A 25,198-nucleotide genomic window follows, 5' to 3' on the forward strand; every position below is an offset into this window, starting at 1 on the left:
TTGCCAACATCTTTGCAGAGTTTACAACTTTGAGCAATTTATTGGCATCAACTATGCAATAGTGTTAAACAGCTGCTCTGCAGTTGAGCTGTTTTAATATGCCACCACTCTCTTCAAATAGTTAATATTAAATGACCAAGATATGTGCTTTGGAATTCAAGAAAGCAGTTTATCTCTCTCACAGAGACTGTACAGTAACCATCATCATCATCATCATAAGAATGCCCTTTCCTTTAACTCTTCCATTTTGAAAATGAGTTATGTCTGCAATATAACTTCTGTACTTTTGTTTTACTTTTATTCTGGATTTCCATTGTACAATCAGACACACTTCTTCATTTGTTAATATTAATGCATGATTTATTCATTCTTATAGTTATGATCATTTTGTGTGTGTGTGATATACTAGAATTACAACATATATTATTAACTTTTTTCAAAAAACTGGGGATTAAACCCAAAACCTTGCACATACAAAGCAAATGCTGAACCACTGAGCTAAATGCCCAGCCCTATTATCTTTTAAAATTAGTATAAAGGTTGGTAGAGTATTTATTTGCCTAGCATGTGCAAGGAATTGGGTTCAATCCTCAGCACTACAAAAAAAAATAGTATAAAAGCATATCTGAGTTAACTAATGATTATTATAATGATATTATAAATCAGGCTGTGTTATAGAATAATATCTAAAGATCTCAAGCAAGTGGTAAAGGAAAAGAAGACTGAAGCAAGGCACATTTGCAATATTTGAATTTTTACACTGAACAAGTAGTGCTTCTACAATTTTAAAATATTTGAGTTCTTAAAAATGTTTTTGGAAATGACTTTCTAAAATGGTGAGGCATCTGTCAGAATAGGCTAGGATGGGCCAGAATTAAGGGACTCCAGATAGGGGTGTTCCAATCTAATGTGGATTAGAACCCTCCACATTTGTCATTTGAGGGAGAGAATCTGCTTTCTTCCTAAAGTTCCTAGAGTGAAGCCCCTAGACAGATTGTCTTGTACACTATATTTAGAGAGACTGTACTTAACTGTGTCATTCAGATGAATGGCCTATGGCAGAAGAAAGAAAAAAAAAAAAAACATGTTGTCAGATTCTTCATTCATAAAGTGAACACAACTAAATACTAGAAGAAAATTGATAGTACAAAAGAAAAAGAAAATCAAAATACATAGAAACTGACCCCCTTACCCACAGGGCGAAAATGTCTGGAGCAGAAAATATCTTACAAACTATTGTAATTTCTTCAAAAAGATTTGAAAAAGTAATATTTCTATAAGAATCGGTGAACAACATTTATGATTTTTTTAAATGGCTAAAATCAAAGACACAAAGTTTTTATAAGTAAAAATGCCATTAGCTTGGTGGTGCACACCTACAACCCCAGCAACTAGGGAGGCTGAGGCAGAAGAATCACAAGTTCAAAGTCAACCTTAGTATCTCAGGGAGCCCTAAGCAAATTAGAAAGACCCTGTCTTAAAATAGAAATAAATAAATTAAGAGGGCTGGGGATGTAGCTCAGTGGTTCCCCTGGGTTTATTCCTCAGTAGCATATGTGTGTGTGTGTGTGTGTGTGTGTATCTCCATTAGAATGATATCATAAAAGTCAAGGAATCCACACCAACTCAGTCGTGCATACCTGAAATCCCAGTGACTTAGGAGACTGAGACAGAAGGATCTCAAGTTTGAAGCCAACCTCTGCAAATTAGCAAGGCCTTCAGCAAGAGCATGTCTCAAAAAACATTTTTTTTAAAGGGGGATGGAGTGGAGTGAATGGTGATAGAGCACAGTGGTAAATCACCACTAGGTTCAATCCTCATTACAAAAAAAGAAAGACTAGTAGTCAGGGAACCCTCCTAAACTTAGAAAAGTGTAAAAAGATGGAAATAAATATGAAAAAGTAAATTAAATAGAAGATAGCAAAACAAAAGAAAGTACAAGGAAGTAAGATTCAGATGCATCATAGTTCTCAGAAATTTATTTTAGAAGACAAACAGGTAATACTGTCAAAGCACAATATTTTCCATAATACTTTCAGAAATTCATAAAGTGTATGTTATTCAATAACACAGTTTGTAAGAAATAATTGAACTTGCCAAGATGTACAAAATTATTTTTTTCAGAATAATGACTGCACATTAATCTTTAAAACAGTCAGTAGAAAATTGATCCCATTAAACAGTGTGATTAAGAAGCTAGGCAGGTACCAAAAAAAAAAAAAGAAGAAGAAGAAGAAGCAGCAACTAAATGATCTTAGGTAATAAAAAAAAAATTGATTGTTTTTATCAATGAAAAAAGAACAAGGCAGAAACTCCAAGCAGAAGAAAATGTCTATAATAAAGTCAAGGTGTAAATAGGAACCTAAATAAATGCCATGATTTTAAGCAATTGATGAGTATAAGAAAAAGAATCCAGTTGAACTTGACATTCTTCTTTGAACATCATAGGTTCTGCATCTAATCACATACTGCTCTGCAATAAATGGTATTTACAAATCATTAGACACTTCTACAAATACATATACAGACCAATCAGCAAACAACAGACATAGAAGGGAAAAAGCAGAATCAAAGGGAAATGAGGCCAGGTGCAGTGGCTCACTCCTGTAATCCTAGCAGCTTGGAAGGCTGAATCAGCAGAATCACAGGTTCAAAGCCAGCCTCAGCAACTCGGCAAGGCCCTAAGCAACTTAGCAAGACCCTGTCTCAAATAAAAAAGGTCAGGGGATGTGGCTCAGTGGTTAAGTTCCTCAGGATTCAATCCCCAGTACCAAAAAAGAGAGAGAGTGTAAGACAGAAGACAAGAAAAGGTAGGGAAATAAAATACAAAACTCAAGTTTAAACAGTAAGACCAGAGTCATAAATAGAAGAGGGAGCCAGCAACCAGTAGACAGACCAAAGGATAAAAACAAAGCAGATTAGGAACAATCCAGAAAACTGTCAAGATGACTTCATCTTACCAAAAGATTCTGTTTTATAGGACAAATACATTTTCTAATTCTGGTGTATTGTGTTGTTTACTATTGTTTGTTTTCTCAGTTTATGATTGGCATCTTGTGAATAATGATGATTTCATTGTAATAGTAACATTAAGTAGGGAAAAACAATTTATGCCCAAAACATAGATAAAACATATTTAAATACTTCCATGGCTAAGATGACCCAACATTGTAAAGAAGCCAGTTCTTCCTCGTTTGTTTTTTTTTTTTAATTTGGCATAATCTAATACCTATCTCCAGAAATAATCTAGAAAAATACCTCAGTCATTAAGCACTAAAACAGTGTGACGTGATACATGAATAGACCATTGGAACAGAGTTTAAAGTCTAGAAATAAATCATATACTTATGGAAGTTTAGCACATGATAAAGATAGCATCAGTAGAGAAAAAAACACTCTCAGTACACGATGTTGTTACAGGATAGTCATCTTGGGAGGAAATGTGTTGAATCCATTCCTTTCACCATGAGCCAGGATAAATTTCAAACAGACTGAAGATCTAAATGTTTATAAAAGTGAAGGAAAAAAAGAAAACATAAAAATTAAGGGAAACATGCAGAATGTCATAAAAGAAAATCGACATGTTAAGCTACATTATAATCAGAAGTTTTGCATAGCGAAAAAAAGACATAAACTAAAAAAATTGCCACTCAATGATATAGGGCTAATTTCCCTTGAATGAGCAGAATCACAGGTTCAAAGCCAGCCTCAGCAACAGCTCCTTGAAATGTATAAGAAAATGACCATTCACCCAGCAGAAAAATAGGCCAAGGAGATCAACAGAAAAGGAAATATCCTTAAATATATGTAAAGCTGCAAAATAAACATACCTAAATACTTTTCATACTGGCAGAAATCCAAAAAGGTAACACAAGCATACATTTTATCAATTAGCAAACTGAAGCTTATTGAACCAGAGGAGGCTGCCTAAGTTTACCCAGTTAATAATAGCATAAAAAACAAATGTGTCAGGGCTGGGGCTGTAGCTCAGTGGTAGAGCACTTTCCTCACACATGTGAGGCACTAGGTTCAATCCTCGGCACCACATAAAAATAAATAAATAAATAAATGGTATTGTGTCCATTTAAAAAATTAATAATAGGGGCTGGGGATGTGGCTCAAGCGGTAGCGCGCTCGCCTGGCATGCGTGCGACCCGGGTTCGATCCTCAGCACCACATACCAACAAAGATGTTGTCTCCGCCGAGAACTAAAAAAATATATAAATATTAAAAGTTCTCTCTCTCTCTCTCTCTCTCTCTCTCTCTCTCTCTCCTCTCTCACTCTCTCTTTAAAAAATAATAATAATAATAATAGATGTGTCTTTGATTTCTAGCCTAATACTGAAATATTCTACTACATGTGCTTGACTCTCTGTGTGTTCAGTATATGATGGCATTATAGGTATTAGTTAAAGTGGCATTTTCTTTATACAAATTTTCCATTGATATAAAAGGGATCCAAACATAATAAAACTTAAAAATGTGTTCTAAATGTTATTTTGGTATCCACTCTAGCTTTATATGATCCTAATAGGGATTTTACAGAATCTTCTTGTTTTTAAAGTCTTCCTTACCTGGATTTCAGAAACCGTGCTAATACTACTAATACTGTCAGATGAACAAAAATACTGCTGTGATCCTAAAACTCCAAATTGGGGTTATCCTACTCTGAATAAGGCAAAAACATGAATTTCCCTTCTAATCTCCTGACTAGCGTCAAGGGTGATCTGCAGGCTGGACATGGTAGCACACACCTATAATCTCATGGACTTGGGAGGCTGCGGCAAGAGGATCACAAATTCAAGACCAGCCTCAGCAACTTAGTAATAAAAATAAAGATAAAAATGTCTCAAACAAAGGACTGGGGATGTGGCTCAGTGGTTAAGCGCTTCTGGATTAAATTCCTAGTACCAAACAATGGGTGATCCGCATCCTATACCTGCTCTGACGCCAGCCACAGAAGAAAGCCTCCTCTAGGACACTTGGGGGCCAAAGCCCTCTGCCTCCCACACTCTCAACTCCTTCCCTTTTTCTTTTCTCATCACCATCCCCTCTCCCCTAACAAATATAACCTCTAACTAACCTCTCCTTTACTGTATTTATCTGTAAAATGCCAGTACATTGTGTTCAAGATAATTTTTTTCCAATTATTTCATGTCAAGACAAAAAAGTTATGGCTAGTGAAAAGATGTTATTTCCGATAGAAAGTTCATTTGCAAGATGGTAGTGCAGGGGGGAGTCTCATGAAAATAAAAGGGAAACCAATGAAATAGAGAAGGGGAACCAAGGGGGAGGAAGAAGATGAGAGAAAAAGAGGGGGAGAAAGTTCTTCATTTGATAGGCTGGGACCTCATCTACCCTTCCTTTCTGATTATTTTGGTGAATAGAACAGGAGCTAAAATAAAATCTACCATAACACCAGACGTGATTAACAGTGACTCAGTATATAACTTCACTGTAGAGGAAAACATAAATAATATAATCTTGGAAGGGAAAAAAGGGGGCCTTTAAAAGGCCTAAACAATAGTATATGAGTTTGGTAATTTCCGAAACTATGCATATTCTCATGTGCTTTGACCAAGCCAACCCAGCACTGCTTCTTCCAGCTCCTCTCCTGGCCCTAAAATCTATTAAGGTTATGTGGCTTAAACTCAGCGGCTCTGTTTTAAAATACCCACTCAAGCTAGATGGTTCTAAATAGAACTAATGACAGCCAGAAAAGAAAGGCCTGTAGGAACTTGCTCTGACACAGAGCTAATGTCTATAAACAGATTAGTAGCAGAGAACAGAGTATCTTTCTATTGCCATAAGGTTTGTGTCTTGGCATGAAGATGAAATAAAATAATAGGAAAAAATTACCTAGTATATAGCCCATCACTACTCTGCAGATAAATAAGGTAAAGGAGAGTTTAGTCTGTCATCTCTCCATATATTTGTGTTTAATGAATCATTTTAGTAATTAAGTATTGTGCTAATGTTTGTCTCAGAGGGGAAATAATGCACAGAGTAGACTTGCAAGAAGGAATGGGTGAAAATTCTGATCTGAATTCGTCAACAAGTTTAGCAACAATGGGCAACTGAAGGGCTGAGGAGATGGCTCAGAAGTATAGTCCTTGCCTAGCATATGGAAAGATCTGGGTTCATTTCCCAGCACCACAAGAAAGAAAGTAACTGAAGCCATTAATCATTTGTAAAAGGATAAGGGAATAAAACAAGTAAACAAATCCTGAAGTATGTTTTTAAACTTACTGTTTGAACTGGTGATTAGTAGCCAAGAAAAAACTATTTGGGGTTCTTTTTTTTTTTTTTTCTACCATCTTCATATATGATTTCATAAGGACTTGGTATAGTTTAAAAGGGAGAAACAAATATTAAACATCTAAATGATCTACACGCTGTGGGATCGGGCTCCAAATTCCTCAATAGGACACCCATAGCGCTAGAGTTAACAAATAGAATCAACAAATGGGACTTACTCAAACTAAAAAGTTTTTTCTCAGCAAAAGAAACAATAAGAGAGATAAACAGGGAGCCTACATCCTGGGAACAAATCTTTACTCCACACACTTCAGATAGAGCCCTAATAACCAGAATATACAAAGAACTCAAAAAATTAGACAATAAGATAACAAATAACCCAATCAATAAATGGGCCAAGGACCTGAACAGACACTTCTCAGAGGAGGACATACAATCAATCAACAAGTACATGAAAAAATGCTCACCATCGCTAGCAGTCAGAGAAATGCAAATCAAAACTACCCTAAGATACCATCTCACTCCAGTAAGATTGGCAGCCATTAGGAAGTCAAACAACAATAAGTGCTGGAGAGGATGCGGGGAAAAGGGCACTCTTGTTCATTGCTGGTGGGACTGCAAATTGGTGCAGCCAATTTGGAAAGCAGTATGGAGATTTCTTGGAAAGCTGGGAATGGAACCACCATTTGACCCAGCTATTCCCCTTCTCGGTCTATTCCCTAAGCCCTAACAAGAGCATGCTACAGGGACACTGCTACATCGATGTTCATAGCAGCTCAATTCACGATAGCAAGACTGTGGAACCAGCCTAGATGCCCTTCAATAGATGAATGGATTAAAAAAATGTGGCATTTATACACTATGGAGTATTACTCTGCATTAAAAAATGACAAAATCATAGAATTTGGAGGGAAATGGATGGCATTAGAGCAGATTATGCTAAGTGAAGCTAGTCAATCTTTAAAAAACAAATACCAAATGACTCCTTTGATATAAGGGGAGTTAACAAGGACAGGGTAGGGACGAAGAGCTTGAGAAGAATATTTACATTAAACAGGGATGAGAGGTGGGAGGGAAAGGGAGTGAGAAGGGAAAGTGCATGGAAATGGAAGGCGATCCTCAGGGTTATACAAAATGTCATATAAGAGGAATGGAGGGGTAAGACAAGATAATACAAATGGAAGAAATGATTTACAGTAAAAGGGGTAGAGAGAGAAAAGGGGAGGGGGGAGGGGAGGGAAGGGGAGGGGAGGGGGGATAGTAGAGAATAGGACAGATAGCAGAATACATCAGACACTAGAAAGGCAATATGTCAATCAATGGAAGGGTAACTGATGTGATACAGCAATTTGTATACGGGGTAAAAGGGGGAGTTCATAATCCACTTGAATCAAACCGTGTAATATGATGTATTAAGAACTATGTAATGTTATGAACGACCAATAAAAAAAAAATGTAAAAAAAAAAAAAAAAAAATGTCATTGGGATTTTTGGTAGAATCTGTATTGAATCTGTAGATTGCACTGGATGTACAGATATACATTTTTTAACAATAGTCTTTGAATCCATGAACATTGGTATCTTTTCATGTATTTGTGTCTTCTCTAATTTCTCTTATCAATAATTTGTCAGTTTTAGATTAAAGTTTTTAGTTTTTAAAAAAATAAATAAATAAATAAATAATCTAAACAACAAATGTGTAGAAAACACACCACACCAATTACCTCCCAGTCTCTGGGTGTGAGATACAGGTATCACACAGGCGGATGCTCCACAGGTGATTCCAATGTGCAGACAATGTGCAGAACCATTAGAGTATAGTTGTCATACTAAAAGTAATGTCAAATCTGTGATTGTAAGATCCATGTGTGTGATGATTGTACATTAATATTTTGTTGTCTTTACAACTTTCCTCATTTATGTAGTATAATTACATCAAATATTTCTTCTACTTAAAGAAAAGTAAGTAAATATTTTAACATCAATCATTATTTGTCTCTTTGCCAAAATCATACTTGTCATTTTCTTGTTTTCGTATATCAACAGGAATTGGCAGCAATGAAACAGATTCTCATTAGTATGCGTAGTAAACAATCTGAAAACAACTTACTTCTTACTAAAACAGAATCAAAAAATCTGACAAAAAATGAGACATCAAAGACTTTGAAAATGCCTAAAGAACATGAAGACAATATATTTATACCCAAGCCAACACTCTTTGTAAGTACAATTAAAAATATGTATAATATCATTTCTGATTTTCACTAAATATATTGTAGTTAAAATTTTTCTTCTCATTCATGTTGGCTTTAAACTAATTTTAATAGTTTTATGCAAGGGCCTTGAAAGATCTGAATTCATCCTTTTTTTCAGTGTGTATCTTATCTCTCTTACAGATGATACTTGGATTTTATGTTTCTAGTTAACATATTGGACTCGCCCAGAAATTATCCTAAATGTGACACTTTCTTTCCCCCACCTCTAGGGACTAATTATAGGGGAATCAGAAATGCATTGTGTATAATGTTGTCATTTATGTAAGAATAAAAAGGCTGAAAAATAGCACCTGTTCCCTCTTATTTGTAAAATAATATATTTTGTTCTGAGTCCCTCATGAAGTATAAAACCAATCATATTAACATAAACTGAAATGCATTGTTAGGTAGAAATGTATATGCACAGAAATTAGTCAAAGAAAAAGAAATAAGTAAAGTTTGTATTAAAAGAGAAATTAAGAAATATTAAATTATATACTTAAATAATAAATGGAGATAAAAAAGCAACAGAATCAAAATAGTAACATTATTAAATATTTTACTTCTATATGGCTTCCCAGTTACGCCTTCATTTCTCAGTGATTTTTACCTTCTGAACATAGAGAATCAAAGCCAGAAAGATTTTCTCTGATATTCTGATTCAGTGAGTCTCCAAAATTTTAATTTTTAAAAAATTCCCTACTTGAGCATAACAATAAGTATGGGAACTTCTGATCTAACGCATTTCATTATACATGCAGATAATGCTACTCAACATCATGATTGTGTAACTCAACCTCCTTTTTATTTTTTTAATCTCATTTTTTAATAAATGAGAGAAAGTTGCGATCTCAATCAAATAAAGAACAGTTGTAAGGATCCACGCGGCAGTAATGGAAACTAAGCTGACAGGAAAGAGAAAGCAAGAAACTTCTGCCGACCAGCCTGGACACAAGGCAGCTCCAGGGATTCAGCAGCCCTGTCCTGGATCTTTTCCTCTGCAGTACATCAGCTTCTCTTTGTTTCTCTCCTGGTTTCTGCTTACTCACAGTTTCCACTTCCTCATTGCCTTGTTCATGGCCCTTGTCTTGAGACATCTTTCTGTGCATCCTTTCCATATCTGCTGTCTTGGAACCTAGCTTTTGCTGCATTTTTCAGGACCAAGAATCACATTGGTGCAGCTCCCCCTCACTGGGTGGTACTGTCTTTTGGGCGAGACCTCCTAAAATCATTAGTCAGCCAGCAGAATGACTGCCCTTACTGGTGAACAGGGTCGCATGGTACCAAATTTAGCTGCTTAGTGTCAGTTTTTTAGGGGATTGTATGGCTAGGTTTTCCTCAGAAAGTGGGCTGGGATTATGGTGACTGTTATATTGTAATCTACAGGAAGAAGGCAGACCAAATGCATAAATAATGAGAAAATAAGCTCCAATGAAAACCACAAGATAGAGTCGAATATTTAGAACTTATCACAACTCTCCCAGCCAGGTGTGGTGGTCCACACCTGCCATCCCAACAACTCTGGAGGCTGAGACAGGAAGATTCCAACTTTGAGGCCAGTCTGGGCAACTTAAGGAGACACAATATAAAAATAAAAAGTTAGAAGGCTGGGGAGGTAAATTAGTGCTAAAGCACCCCTGGGTTCAGTCCCTAGTACCAGAGGGAAAAAAATCCCTGATCTGCTTTTTTGGAACCTTCTCTGTTCCAAGCAGTAATAACCTACTCCTTTTGAACCTGCTTTTCCACATTTCTGACTTTAACTTGGTAACCTGGTTGTGATTTCCTGAAATCCCGAGTGCAGCCAGTACATGAATAAGAGTAAGATTTCCCAGTACCTCAAGATCAGGTTATGCAGTGAGGATAAAACTTAAGAAGAGTCACTATATGAAGTGTTAATTAGGTTGTTTTCATGTTTTCTTTTTGCTTATCTGCATTTTCTATTTTGTTTTCTGATAAAGTTTATTATAATAAGGGAACATTTTCAAAGAGGTTTATGAGTTTATCTGCTCTCATTAAAACTGAGAGGTGGGCTGGGGATATAGCTCAGTTGGTAGAGTGTTTGCCTCACATACACAAGGCCCTAGGTTCAATCCCCAGCACTGAAAAAAAAAACAAACAAAAAAACTGAGAGAGGGCTGGGGATGTGGCTCAAGCAGTAGCGCGCTCGCCTGGCATGCGTACGGCCCGGGTTCGATCCTCAGCACCACATACCAACAAAGATGTTGTGTCCGCTGAGAACTAAAAAAAAACTGAGAGGTGATACTGTAGACCTTTCAAATCAAGATTATGTACTAATGCAAAGTTATTAAGTGGACCAGGTGGTGGCACACACCTATAATCCCAGCATCTCAGGAGGCTGAGGCAGAAAGATCATGAGTTTGAGGCCAGCCTCAGCAATTAGTGAGACCCTAAGCAACTTAATGAAACCCTGTCCCAAAATTTTTTTAAAGGGGGTGGGGGGCTGAGGATGTGAATCAGTGGTAAAGAGACCCTGGATTCTATCTCTAGGACCCGTAAGAATTAGTAATGAGGTTTATATAATTAATACACTCTCAGCCTGTTTTTATCTGTAAATTAGTAGCAAATTATATGAAATTCATTCTGGACTTTCTGTTCTAAAACATTCTGTGATTCACTTTGGATATCAATTTTATGTATTTGTTTGTTTGTTTATTTATTTGCAGTGTTGGAGATTTAACCCAAGACCTCATATATACTAGACTGATCAGTTTTTTATATTCTACTGCTTAACTATACCACCAGCTCTATTTTTTATTTTGAGACAGTCATTAAGTTGCCCAGGCTGGCCTTGAACTGGCAATCCTCCTGCCTCAGCCTCCTGAGTAGCCGTGATTATTGGCATGCCCCACCACACCTGACTATCTTTTCAATATTCTCAAGTTTCCCTGACAATACTTGTATTTTCTAAATTGTTAATAACAAGGAATTTATGATGCAAGTACTTGAAATAAGATACAATCATTTCATAATCTTATGGTTTTGTGACTAAAATGGAAACATTTCTAATTTACTTCCGGATCCTTTGGCTAACATTTGTTGTTGGTATTTTTTTTAATTTGTTCTTTTTAGTTATATATGACAGTAGAGTCTATTTTGACATATTTATACAAACATGGAATATATCTTATACTAATTAGGATCCCAGTCTTGTGGATGTTCATGATGTTGAGATTCACTGTGGAGTATTCATTTGGTACATAGGAGAATTATGTCAGATTCATTCCACTGTGTTGTTGGCATTTTAATTGATATTAAATTCAAAGATAGATGAATGAGCTGGGCATAGAGGCTGAGGCTGGAAGATGGTGCGTTCAAAGCCAGCCTCAGCAATTTAGCAAGGCCCTGAGTAACTCAGTAAGATCCTGTTTCTAATTAAAATATTAAAAAGGGATGGGGATGTGGCTCAGTGGTTAAGTGCCCCTGGGCAGTACCAAAAACAAAAAAAGATGGATGAATGCACGCATTTTGTTTGGGGGGGCGGGGAGTGCCAGGGATTGAACCCAGGGGTACTTAACCTCTAAACTACATCCCCAGTCCTTTTTATGCTTTATTTTTGAAATAGGGTCTTTCTAAGCTCCTAAAGGCATTGCTAAGTTTCTGAGGCTGTCTTTGAACTTGCAATCCTCCTGCCTCAACCTCCCAACTCACTGGAATTACAGGTCTGCACCACCACACCCAGCAAATGCATGCATATTTATCCATTGAAAATATGAGGGAAGGGGCTGGGGATGTGGCTCAAGCGGTAGCGTGCTCGCCTGGCATGCGTGCGGCCCGGGTTCGATCCTCAGCACCACATACCAACAAAGATGTTGTGTCCGCCGAGAACTAAAAAATAAATATTAAAAAAAAAAAAAAGAAAATATGAGGGAAAAGATTTGCTCCCAAGATGTAAGCTTTCTATTCATCTCACAGATTGTTTCTTTTGCTGAGAAAAAAACTTTTTAGTTTGAGTTCATCCCATTTATTGATTCTTGATTTTAATTCTTGTGCCACAGGAGTCTTATTAAGGAAATTGGGGCCTAATCCCACATAATGGAGATTAGGGCCTCCTTTTTCTATTAGACGAAGAGTCTCTGGTTGTATTTCTAAGTCCTTGATCCATTTTGAGTTGAGTTTTGTGCATGTAAGAGATAGGAGTTTAATTTCACTTTGTTGCATACGGATTTCCAGTTTTCCCAGCACCAATTGTTGAAGAGGCTATCTTTTCTCCAATGCATGTTCTTGGCACCTTTGTCTAATATAAGATGATTATAGTTTTGTGGGTTGGTCTCTGTGTCCTCTATTTTGTACCATTGGTCTATCAGTCTGTTTTGGTGCCAATACCATGCTGGTTTTGTTACTATTACTCTGTAGTATAGTTTAAGGTCTGGTATAGTGATGCCATCTGCTTCACTCTTCTTGCTAAGGATTACTTTAGCTATTCTGGGCCTCTTATTTTTCCAGATGAATTTCATGATTGCTTTTTCTATTTCTATGAGGAATGTCATTGGAATTTTGATCAGAATTGCATTAAATCTGTATAGTGCTTTTGGAAGTATGGTCATTTTGATAATATTAATTCTGCCTATCCAAGAGCAAAGTAGATCTTTCCATCTTCCAAGGTCTTCTTTGATTTCTTTCTTTAGGGTTCTGTAATTTTCATTATATAGATTTTTCATCTCTTTCGTTAAGTTGGACTCCCAAGTTTTTTGTTTGTTTGTTTGTTTGTTTGTTTTGAAGCTATTGAGAATGGGGTAGTTTTCCTCATTTCCCTTTCTGAGGATTTGTCACTGATATTCAGAAATGCCTTTGATTTATGGGTGTTGAAGTTAGCCAATCCCAAAAAAACAAATGCTGAATGTTTTCTTTGATATAAGGAAGTTGATTATAGTGGGGTAGGGAGAGGGAGCATAGGAGGAATATACAAGCTCTAAATAGGGCAGAGGGGTGGGAGGGGAAGGGAGGGGGCATGGGGTAATTAATGATGGTGGAATGTGATGATCATTATTATCCAAAGTACATGTATGAAGACACGAATTGGTGTGAGTATACTATGTATACAACCAGAGATATGAAAAATTGAGCTCTATATGTGTAATAAGAATTATAATACATTCAGCTATTATAGATAGATAGATAGATAGATAGATAATAGATAGATAAGTTTTTTTTAAAAAAAAAGAAAGAAAATATGAGGGAAGCACACACAAAACTACTATTAACCAGGCAGTGGAATTGGAACAGACCTATCATAAAGGAGAGAGAAATAAGGGCTTGACATTTTTACATGCTTATGAATACTTTGTAGAGTGCATGTGATATTTACTTATATATGAAGACAAGTCTAAAAGGTGCCTTTTATAGAAAACCTGTAGTCAATGAAATCATAGGTGACACCAACAAAGACTAGATTAAACCACAGAATATAAGCGCCTTAAGGACAGAAGTTCAGCGCATAAACAAAGCAGATACTCAATAAATATTTGCTGAGAAGGAAAAAAAGCAGTTACTTGTCTCTCTCATTTGGTTATCTCTTAGCTCCTCAAACTCTATCCTGAGAGCGGACATTAAACTGGGCCACAGGGAAGTGAAAGCAGCAACTCCAAGATATAGTGAGGACTACTTCTGCCACCAGCACAACCACTTCAGTTGCTCTCATTCACAAACACCCAGTTCATTCCCACTAATCATCTGCTTTTTCTCTCAAGGTAGCTTTTAGCTGAAGTAGGCTTTTTGTCTAGCCTCTTTTTTAGAAAAACCTGGAACTGTTCTAATCCCTGTAGAGCAACTTTCCCTTTTCCTTCCTAAACACCATGTAAACATCTTTCTAAGCATTTTTCACTGGTTTTCTGCTGCCTCTTATTCCAAAATGTCATCATACCTGGGATTCTCATCGTTGTCACTGTTTTCTTAATTCCTCAATCATTCTTAGCCTTTTCTCCAAGTAGACTGTAAGCGTTAAAAACAAAAAAGAGCCTTAGGCTCCAAGTAAGATAGGGAACGAATGACAGTGCGCACCAGTGTATAAAGGTGAATTACAGTGAGTTGGTGACGGAGTGCAGATCTTGACTTGGATTGGTTTACTTGTTGGAGTAAATTAAGTTTATGTAATTAATACAGAACTAGTACATGAACCACACGTTTCTCTAGAGGTGCTTTAGAAAGATGTGTGTAGTCATCTGGAAGAAAGAAAATATTCAGATAAGTACAATTCAGTTCAACAGGTGTGTACTAACTGATATAAGAATCTACACTAGGTATGACAGAATATTTGATCATTAGATGGGTCTGTTTTAAAGATGCTGCTTCTTGCTGGGCAGGGTGGCACATGATTGTAACTCCAGTGATTCAGGAGGCTAAAGCAGGACATTCACAAGTTGGAGACCAGCCTCAGTAACTAAGTGAGACTCCATCTCAAAATAAAATAAAAAGGGTAGGGAGTTGGACACAGTGGTACATGCCTGTAATCCCAGGGGCTCTGGAGGCTGAGGCAGGAAGATCGCAAATTCAAAGGTAGCCTCAGCAATTTAGTGAGGCCCTAAGCAACTCAACAAGATCCTGTTTCTAAATGAAATATAAAAAGGCCTGGGGATGTGGCTCAGTGGTTAAACACCCCTGGGTTCAATCCCCAGTACCAAAAAATAAAAAGGCTAGAATGTAGCTCAGGGGTAGAATGCACCTGGGTTCAATCCCTACTACGGCAACAACAACAAAATTGATGCTGTTCCTCTATATTCAAGAACAGGAAACAAATACGATAGTGTTAAATGAAATTGGATGGCCTATTTTATAGGAAATATAAATTGTTTATGAAAATTCAAAGAAACAATAGATACTATGGTGTTGGCAGACTCAGGCTATCTTATCAGAAAGAAAGAATTTGAGCTAGGCTTTAAAGAATGTATAGTATTTTGTCAGATTAAGATAAGAATTAGAAATTCCAAGGGCAAAGATAATACTACTTTTACAAAATATTTTGTAACTTGTGATCCTGTTATTTAGGAACAGGATGTCTAGTGTGTGTTTTCTGTATCTAGAGTTTTCTTGTTTCTTACTACATTCTTATGTCTGCCTTTAATCATTTCACCACTCATTGATACTTTCCCTTAAGACAAAAGGAAAATAAAAGTAGATAGGTTATAAATAGTCAAATTAATAGAGACTGAAGATGGAATGATGGTTGCCAGGGACTGCGGGGCAATGGGGACGCATTGTTTAAGGGAAAGAGCTTCAGTATGCAAGATGAAAGAGTTCTGTGGAGGGGTAATAGTGTAAGTGTACTTAATGCCTCTAATTTATACATTTAAAAATGATTAAGATGGGGCTGTGGCTCAGTAGTAAAGTGTTTTCCTGGCAAAGGAAAGTCCTGGATTCAATCCCTAGATTGGGAGGTAGAAGGGATACAGTTGAGATTGTGCATTTTATGCGATGTTTATTTTAATTTTTTGAAAAATTTTAGGTACTGGGGCTGGAGATGTGGCTCAAGCGGTAGCATGCTCGCCTGGCATGCGTGCGGCATGGGTTCGATCCTCAGCACCACATACAAACAAAGATGTTGTGTCCGCCGAGAACTAAAAAATAAATATTAAAATTCTCTCTCTAAAAAAAAAAAAAAAAAAAATTTAGGTACTGTAGAATGGTTATAAAAAGTTTTGTTTTTTGAGTTTTTTGATTATAAAAAGTTTTGAATGGTTATACAAAGTTTTATTTGGGTTTTTTTTTGGGGGGGGCGGTTGTTTGGGTTTTAGGTTTTGTTTTTTTTGTTTTGTTTTTTCCTTTTTTTTTTTTTTTGTTGATATTGAGGATTGAACCCAGGGGCGCCTAACCACTGAGCCACATCCCCAGCCCTTTTTATTTTTTATCTTAAGACAGGGTCTCACTAAGTTGCTGAAGCTGGCTTTGAACTTTCAATCCTCCTGCCTCAGCTTCTCAAGCTACTGGGATTACAGGAGTGTGTCACCATGCCCAGCTTATTATTTGTTAGTAAAGAAAAGTTTATGCTGGCTGTGGTGGTGCGCACCTGTAATTCCAGCAACTGAGGAGGCTGAGGCAAGAGGATCACAAGTTCAAAGCCAGCCCGGGCAACTTACTTGAGACCCTGTCTCAAAAGAAAAAATATAAAGGGCTGGTAAAGTGGTAAAGTGCCCCTGAGTTCAGTCCCCAGTACTCCAAAAATAAAAAGTTTATAATTTCATCAAAAATAGGATTTTTGCTAGGTATACTGGTACACACCTGTAATTCCAGCAGCTCGGGAGGATCCCAAGTTCAAAGCCAACCTCAGCAACAGCGAGGTGCTAAGCAACTCAGTGAGACTCCGTCTCTACAATAAAATATAAAATAGGGCTGAGGATGTAGCTCAGAGGTCAAGTTTCCCTGAGTTCAATCCCTGGTACAAAAAAAAAAAAAAAGAATTTAGTAATTATTTGTAATATACTAATATAAATGAGTACAACTGGATGTATTAAGATTAGTGACACGGGTGCTGCATGGAGGTAGTATTGTTTCTTACACTAGAATAAATGACCTTTGCTAGTAGATTAAAGGTACTCTAGCCACCCCAGGCATTGGGGACTGAGGGAACCAATAGCTCAACATACCTATAACACTTTCTTGTCACATTCATGTTTGGAAGCTATGGAATCTAGACTATTTGTTTGGAATCTAGAATTATCTCACCAAAATTATAACCAGACCTCAAGACACCTCTGTGTACATTGACATTTTTAAAATATTGTTTTCAGTTTTTAGTATCAAGAATACTAATTTTAACCTCCTTCCTAAGGTAATTTAGCTTGCAAACTGTTAGAATAAGGGATTTTTTAATTTCTATTTTTATTTCTTTTTGGAACCAGGGATTCAATCAAGGGGCACTCAACCACTAAGCCACATCCTCAGTTTTTTGTTGTTGTTTGTTTTTTGTTTTTTTGTTTTTGAGACAGGGTCTTGCTAAGTTGCTTAGGGCCTTGCTATGTTTCTGAGGCTGGTCTTGAACTTGTGATCCTCCTGGCTCAGCCTCCTGAGCCACTGGGATGACAGGTGTGGCAATAAGGAATTTCTAAGTGAGCATGAAATTAGGGCAATGAGTGTCATATGATCCGATACTCTCCATGCAGTTGGTGTAAAGCTGCATCAGCCATCCTATACTCATTGAAGTTGAGCCCTATGTGGGGACTTAAAAATATTTATATATTTGAATATTAGTCTATAACTTTTTTGGAAGACAAACATAGTCTTTCTTTTCCTAAGTGTACCAGTTAAATGTTAATTCCAGGAGTAGTCCACCCATCTTTTTTTTTTTTTTCCTTTCCTTTTTGATACCAGGGATTGAACCCAGGGGCACTTAACTACTGAACCACATCCCCAACCCTTCTTATATTTTATTTAGAGACAGGGTCTCACTGAGTTGCTTGGGCCCTCGATAGGTTGCTGAGGCTTTCTTTGAACTCATGATCCTCCTGCCTCATCCTCTAGAACTTCTGGGATTACAAGGTGTCCACCATCATGCCTGGCCCACAAGGCTTATTTTGTCTCCTTTTATCAGTGATCACTTTCTAATTTTAACAAACTTACTCAATATGTTATAACCCCAAGTTATATATTAATGTTTTGGTTGACTACCTCTGCATGACACCAAGGTATCTATCTTATTAGTTATTGTCTCCAAAATCACTTTGTAACATAGTTAATTACTTCCCATAGATGTCAGGTTAATCTTGTCATTTGTTTCCTACAACAGCTTTCTGAGCACTTTGCTAAATCTGGAATATAGTTAACTTTGGGACCTGTTAACACACCATAACAATTCAAGGTTTTTATTAATTTGTTCGGTTTCTCTATAAAATATAATTAACTTAAATATAGTTAAATATAAAAATATAATTAACTTAAACCAGCACATCAAAATAAAGGCAACATTCTCAGTATAAGATCACCTTTAAGTAATTTATAAGTCTAATATAAAATATTAAAATATGTATATGAAAACAGCTTCATCTAAAAGAGTCTATGAGAGTCTTATATTTAAAATAAAGACCCTCCTCACTTAAAATATTAGCTTATTAATAACTGAGGTGGCATATCAGATTTTTTACTTGTAAGGCACCATTTATAGTTATGAAGAGTACGTAACTTTAATATTAAAGTGGAGGAATAAAAGAAATACTACTGTTCAAACTGTTAAAAGAATGGAATTAACCAGGTATGGTGATACACATCTGTATTCCCAAAGATTTGGGAAACTGACATAGGAGAATTGCAAATTTGAGGCCAGCCTCAGCAATTTAGTTAGGTCTTAAGCAACTTAGTGAGACCTTGTATCAAAATTTAAAAATAAAAAGGTCTTGGGATGTAGCTCAGTTATAAAGGATCCATGGGTTCAACTAGTACCAAAGTGGAAAAAAAATGGAATTATCAAAATGAAAAAATTAATTGTATATCCGAATTATTTTATCATGCCCATTTTATCAGTGGTCTATTGAGAGTTGGCAGTCTTTCTTTAAAAAGCAAATCAGATGCCAGGCATGGTGGTTCACATCTGTAATCCCAACTATTTAGGAGGCTGAGACAGGAGGGTAAAGTGCCCCTGAATTCAGTCCCCAGTACTCAGCAACTTAGTGAGGCCCTAAACAATTTAGCGTGACCCTGTTTCAATATAAAAAATAAAAAGGCTGGGGATGTGGCTCAGTGCTGTTAAACATGCTAGGTCAATCTCAGTACCTAAAAATAAAATAATAATAATAATAAATTATACAGAAAAACATGACAAATTCTTTTTTTTTTTAAAGAGAGAGAGAATTTTAATATTTATTTTTTAGTTCTCAGCGGACACAACATCTTTGTTGGTATGTGGTGCTGAGGATCGAACCCGGGCCGCACGCATGCCAGGCGAGCGCACTACCGCTTGAGCCACATCCCCAGCCCCAAAACATGACAAATTCTAGGAAGAAAAATAAAACAGGAAGTGGGGAAGGAGTAGAGAGGTAGAGTATGGCCTCCCTGAGGATGTGATTCTTTTTTTTTTTTTTAAAGAGAGAGAGAGAGAGAATTTTAATATTTATTATTTAGTTTTCGGCAGACACAACATCTTTGTTTGTACATAGTACAAACTGAGGATCGAACCTGGGCCGCACGCATGCCAGGTGAGCGCGCTACCGCTTGAGCCACATCCCCAGCCTGAGAAGGTGATTCTTAAGGCAAGACCTGAAGGAAATAAGAGCACAGCTCAAAGTTTTTGAGCAGCTACACTTTTCTAGATCCAATCATCATCTTATAATATTGAGGAAGCTTTAAATAGAAGATTGTAATAAGTAAAAACAGATTCTACTGAAAACCTGTTTTGCTATTAAAAAATTAGCTGGAGCCAGTGGCAGACACCTATAATGCCAGGTGTTGTGGAGGCTGAAACAAGAGGATCATAAATTTGTGGCCAGCCTGGGCAATTTGTCATGACCCCATCTCAAAATAAAAAGGGCTGGAGATATAACTCAGAGATAGAATATTCAACAGCTTTAGCAAAGTGTTCAGTCTCTTGAACAAAGACCTGGGATAAGCATTTCAAAACTAGTTTCTGGCCCTATAAGTCATCAGAGACCTAGGTCTCTACTTTTCTTTTCAGCAGTCCTTGGTTTGTGGCTTCCACTTTTTAAATTACAGTATACTTGCTGTAGCCTCAAGCATCACATTTGCAGTCTAAGCTGGAAGCAAGAGACTGAATATCCCATAAATTCTGCCTAACATCTCAGTTTGTATTCCATTGGTCAGAACTTAGTCACATGACCCCTCCTAGCAGCAAGGAGAGTAATATATGTCATTTTTAGATGGGTCCATTGCTCTTCTAAAAAACATCTGTTTTTAAATGTGGTGGCGCATGACTATAATCCCAGCAACTCAGGAGGCTGAGGCAGGAGGATCACAAGTTCAAAGCCAGGCTCAGCAACTTAGTGTGGCACTAAGCAACTTAGCAAGACCCTGTCTGGGTATGTGGCTGAGTGGTTAAGTGTTCCTGGGTTCAATCCCTGGTACTCCACCCCACCTAAAAATAAAGAAGAGGGAAATAGGACTAGGAAGTAGTTCAGAGATGAGGCCCTGAGTTCGATCCCCAGCACACAAAAAAATAGAATTAAAACAGTTAAGGTTCAGGATGTAACCCTGTGGTGGAGCACTTGCCTAACACATGAAAGACCCCAGATTCATTCCCTAACACTGTAAAAAAAAAGTTACAACCAACTCCCAATAGTGCCAAGTTGGGGACTAAGCTATTAATACATGGATCTGAAGGACACTCCAGATTCAAACTATACTACAAGCTAACTAAGAAAAAGGGGACACAAATTGCAATCAGAAATGAAAAGGGAGTATTACTATACAATCACATAGACATTTTCAAAGACAGTAAAGGAATAATTATGCACAACTCTTTGCCCACAATTTTTTTTCTTTTTTTTTTTATTATTTTTTTTATTGGTTGTTCACAACATTACAAAGCTCATGACATATCATATTTCATACATTAGATTGAAGTGGGTTATGAACTCCCAATTTTACCCCAAATGCAGATTGCAGAAGGGATTAAACTGGGTGTTCTATCACTGAACTACATGCCCCGCCCTTTTTATTTTTTTAATTTTGAAACAGGTCTAAGTTGCTCAGACTGGCCTCCAACTTGGAATCCTCCAGCCTCAGCCTCCTGAGTCACTAGGATTATAGGCATGTACTACCACACCAAGTTTGTGACCACAAATTTGTTTTTTTTTTTAATTTATTTATTTATTTATTTTGGCGGACACAACGTCTTTGTATGTGGTGCTGAGGATCGAACCCGGGTCGCACGCTGAAAGGGTAAAGTTTCTAAGCTGGAAAGCTTGAATGTAAAAGATTAGGTATTATTAAGTTCCTCTGTTACACCCAGATTCCTGAGATAGTTAAGACAACACCCTACTGGCCATTTAGCCTAGGGCCCTGTGCAGTTTGTCACAGGGCCTGGACCAATCAGTTTGAATGTGTAACCCGCTTACGAATGACCAATCACCCCCGCCCGATCTGTTCCCACCAATGAATGTGCCAATCACGTCTCAGAGTTGTTGTTCAATTTCCCCACGCCTCATGATGATTTGTTCTGATGTATGCAAAGCCCACCGCCCTCTCCAAAAAGTGTACTTAAGCTCTGCTTGACCTTTGCTCTGGGCTCTGGGCTGCTCTCCCTTCTTGAGTGAGCACAGAGTCCCAGCGCGCTGGAATGGATCCCAATAAATATCCCCTTTTGCCAATTGCATGGAGTCAGTCTCTTGGGTGGTCTCTCCCTCCGACGGTTCGCAGTACCTTTACAACGCGTGCCAGGCGAGTGGGCTACCGCTTGAGCCACATCCCCAGCCCCTGTGACCACAAATTTGACAGCCAGAAGAAATGGACCAGTTCCTTCAAAGACGCAATCTGCCACAACTCACACAGGAAGAAACAGACAAACTGAATGATCTCATTTTTATTAAAAAAGTTGAGTCAACCCCAAACCCAAATGGGTTCACTATTGAATTAATTTATGGAAGAAATTATACCAATTCTCTACAGTCTCTTTCAAGTGATAAAAACAAAGGGAATACTTCACAACTTATTTTATAAGGCCAGCCTTAACTTAATAACAGAAAGCAGATAAAGATATTACTGCAAAAGGAAAACTATAGACCAGGGCTGGGATGTTGCTCCTTGGTAAAGCCCTTACCTAGTATCCATGAAGCCCTGCATTCAATTCCCAGTGCCACAAAAGGAAAAAACAAAAGCAAACTATAGAAACTACAGACCAGGGTCTATAGGTGAGGGCCTGAGTTTGATCCTCAAAACCATAAAGAAAGAAAGAAAGAAAGAAAGAAAAGAAATTTGCCTAAAAAACTACAGACCAATACCTCTCATGAACATAGATCTAAGAATCTGAGCGATTTTTAAGATTAGTGAAATTATTTTGTGTGGTACCATAAAGTATATATGTCTATGTTAGTTGTGACCAAAATACCTGATAAGAGCAGAGGAAAAGTTTACTTCAGGCTCACGGTTTCAGAGGTTCAGTCCACAGTCAGCCAGCTCCATTACTCTGGGCCTGAGGTGAAAGGGAAGAACATCCTCGTGGAAGGGCCTGGGAGACAAAAACTCCTCAGCTTATGGCAGCACAGAAAGAGAGAGAGGATACCAGAGGGATCTGATATTTCTAATTTACATCAATGTATTTGTGGCTTAAATTGAAGGTATGAGGGGAGAGGAGCACAGAGGAACCCAGGGCCTTGTGCCTGTGAGGCAAGCACTCTGCCAACTGAGCTGTACCCAAAGCCTCTCCTTTGTTTCCTGTTTGTTTCCAGGGATGGAACCTAGGAACCCTTAATGCCTTAGCTACATCCCCTGCCCACTTTTTGTTTTTTATTTTGAGACAGGGTCTCAGTAAGTTGCTTAGGGCCTGGATAAGTTGTTGAGATTGGCTTTAAACTTGCAATCCTCCTGCCTCTGCCTCTGCCCCCTGAGCCATTACAATTACTAGCATGTGCCACTGCACCTGGACTGTTTTTTTTCTTTCTTTACAGCCTGGTTGTTTTTATACTAAAATGATTAAGCAATAAACCCGAGAAGTACTTTAGTAAGTGCTTAGTAACTGAAAAGATTTAAAATATGATAATTGGAATATAGCAATTCTTCAGTAAATATATATTGACTGAATGAATAGTCATGTCTGTATAAAGGAGAGAGCCAGAGAGTTGTGTCCTTAATAGGTTTGTTTGTTGTTTTGTTTTGTTTTGTTTTGTTTTCAGTGTTCGGGATTAAACCCTGGGCCTCATACTAGGTGCTCTACCACTGACCTACATCCCCAGCCAGGGTTTTGTTCTTTTTATAAGTCACTCTGAATGTAGAATCAGTTCATAAATAGCCACCTCAGCAGGATATGAAAAGTTTTATGTTAGGTTTTTGCAGTGCTGGGGATTGAACCCGAGGCCTCATGCATGCTGGGCAAGCACTCTACCACAGAGCCATGTCCCCACCCTGTAGAATATATTGTTTGAACCAAAAAACTTCAGTGTGATCCGAGTGTGCTGGTCCTTGCCTATAATCCCAGAGGCTCAGGAGGCAGAAGGATGGAAAGTACAAAGCCAGCCTAAGCAAAAGCGAGGTGTTAAGCGAGGTGTTAAGTGAGACCCTGTCCCTAAATAAAATACAAAATAGAGCTGGGGGGCTGGGGATGTGGCTCAAGTGGTAGCACGCTCGCCTGGCATGCCTGCGGCCCGGGTTTGATCCTCAGCACCACATACCAACAAAGATGTTGTGTCCGCCGAAAACTAAAAAATAAATATTAAAAATTCTCTCTCTCTCTCTTTCTTAAAAAAAAAAAAAAAATAGAGCTGGGAATGTGACTCAGTGGTTCAGAACATGCCCTGATCTCAATCCCTGTACCAAATATATATATATAAACAAATTCAATTTAATGTGTACTTTCTTCCCACCGGGGCTATAGCCCCAGTCCTTTTTTTTTTTTTAATTAGAGACAGGATCTGGGTAGTCACTAAGTAGCTGAAGCTGGCTTTGAACTTGAGATTCCACCTACCTCAGCCTCCAATGTTTAGTTTTCTTACTTATCTACCAGGTAGGATTATTTCTGACAAAGGGCAAAACCTTTGCTCTTAAATGTCCTTCTGAACCAAGAAAAGTAGTTCTATGGTTTACATAAAAAGGGCCCCAATGGGTATAGGTACCTAGTTCTCTAAATTGCCTTTCTTGTCCTACTTGTAAACATTTTATTTCATTTTCTTTTTCTTCTTTTCAGACTAAAAAGGAAGCACCTGAATGGTCTAAGAAACAAAAGATGAAGACCTAGTGTTTTCTGCTGCTGGGGACCAAACCCAAGGCTTCCTGCTAGGCAAGCGCTGTACCACTGAGCCAAACCCACAGCCAAAACCTGAGGATGTTTTGGATTGACTATGTGGATATATCATTATTTACTCCTGAAGTTCTTTTTCTGATGAGAAAGAAGTTCATCTTAATAATGTACTTGGAATTTTTTTAAATAAGTGATTTAATGTTGACTATAACTAATGTTAAATTAACAAATTTTAGCATAATCAAAATGTATAAAGTACAAACAATAATATGCTTTATATTTGATTTTATCTATTTTGTTACAAAATAAACATCTTATGATTTAGATTTTGGAGCTTTCATAAATGTTCATTTTAAGTGTGTGGCTTATAAATATTTTGGTGAGTAAATTTTCCAGACTAAATAAATTCCTCATTTAAATATCATAACACAAATATAGAGACACCTTACATTTTTAACAGCTAAGAATCATTTGTGAAGTCTACTTCACAAGCACTTCAGATTTTTTTAATGATCCACGTAGGTGGATATGAATTGCTGATTCTCCTTTGGGCTTAGTATTGGTTTTGTTTTTTTCATATTTCTTATTATCAAACAATAAAATGTGGCAGAAACTCTGCTACTGGTGAAGTAAAAGTCTAGTAGAAAGTCTCTTTTGTAACATCAATCATAACACTGCTGCTCCAGATGCAGTATTGACCAATTAAATGTTCAGTGAGAAAAGAAATCAATACAATTTTTTTGTCTTGCATAAAATATGTTCCATTTCTCATTGATGTCTTATAATTTAAAAGAAGGGAGCACCAACAAAAAATAAGTAAACCAATAAATAAAAGGAG

General features: G+C 37.3%; 1 protein-coding gene across 1 annotated transcript in view; it reads left to right on the forward strand.

Annotated features, from left to right (window-relative positions):
- Window positions 1-24,560, forward strand: part of Pibf1 (progesterone immunomodulatory binding factor 1) — a 239,713-nt gene extending 215,153 nt beyond the window's left edge. Inside the window, exons 17-18 of the mRNA XM_026398092.2 lie at window positions 8,305-8,478; window positions 24,307-24,560. Of these exons, the coding sequence (XP_026253877.1) occupies window positions 8,305-8,478; window positions 24,307-24,357 (225 nt within the window). The 3' untranslated portion in view covers window positions 24,358-24,560. The remainder of the gene's footprint in view (window positions 1-8,304; window positions 8,479-24,306) is intronic.
- The last annotated feature ends 638 nt before the right edge of the window (window positions 24,561-25,198 follow it).

Source organism: Urocitellus parryii, chromosome 2, assembly GCF_045843805.1.
Source record: "Urocitellus parryii isolate mUroPar1 chromosome 2, mUroPar1.hap1, whole genome shotgun sequence".
NCBI classification, from domain to species: Eukaryota; Metazoa; Chordata; class Mammalia; order Rodentia; family Sciuridae; genus Urocitellus; species Urocitellus parryii.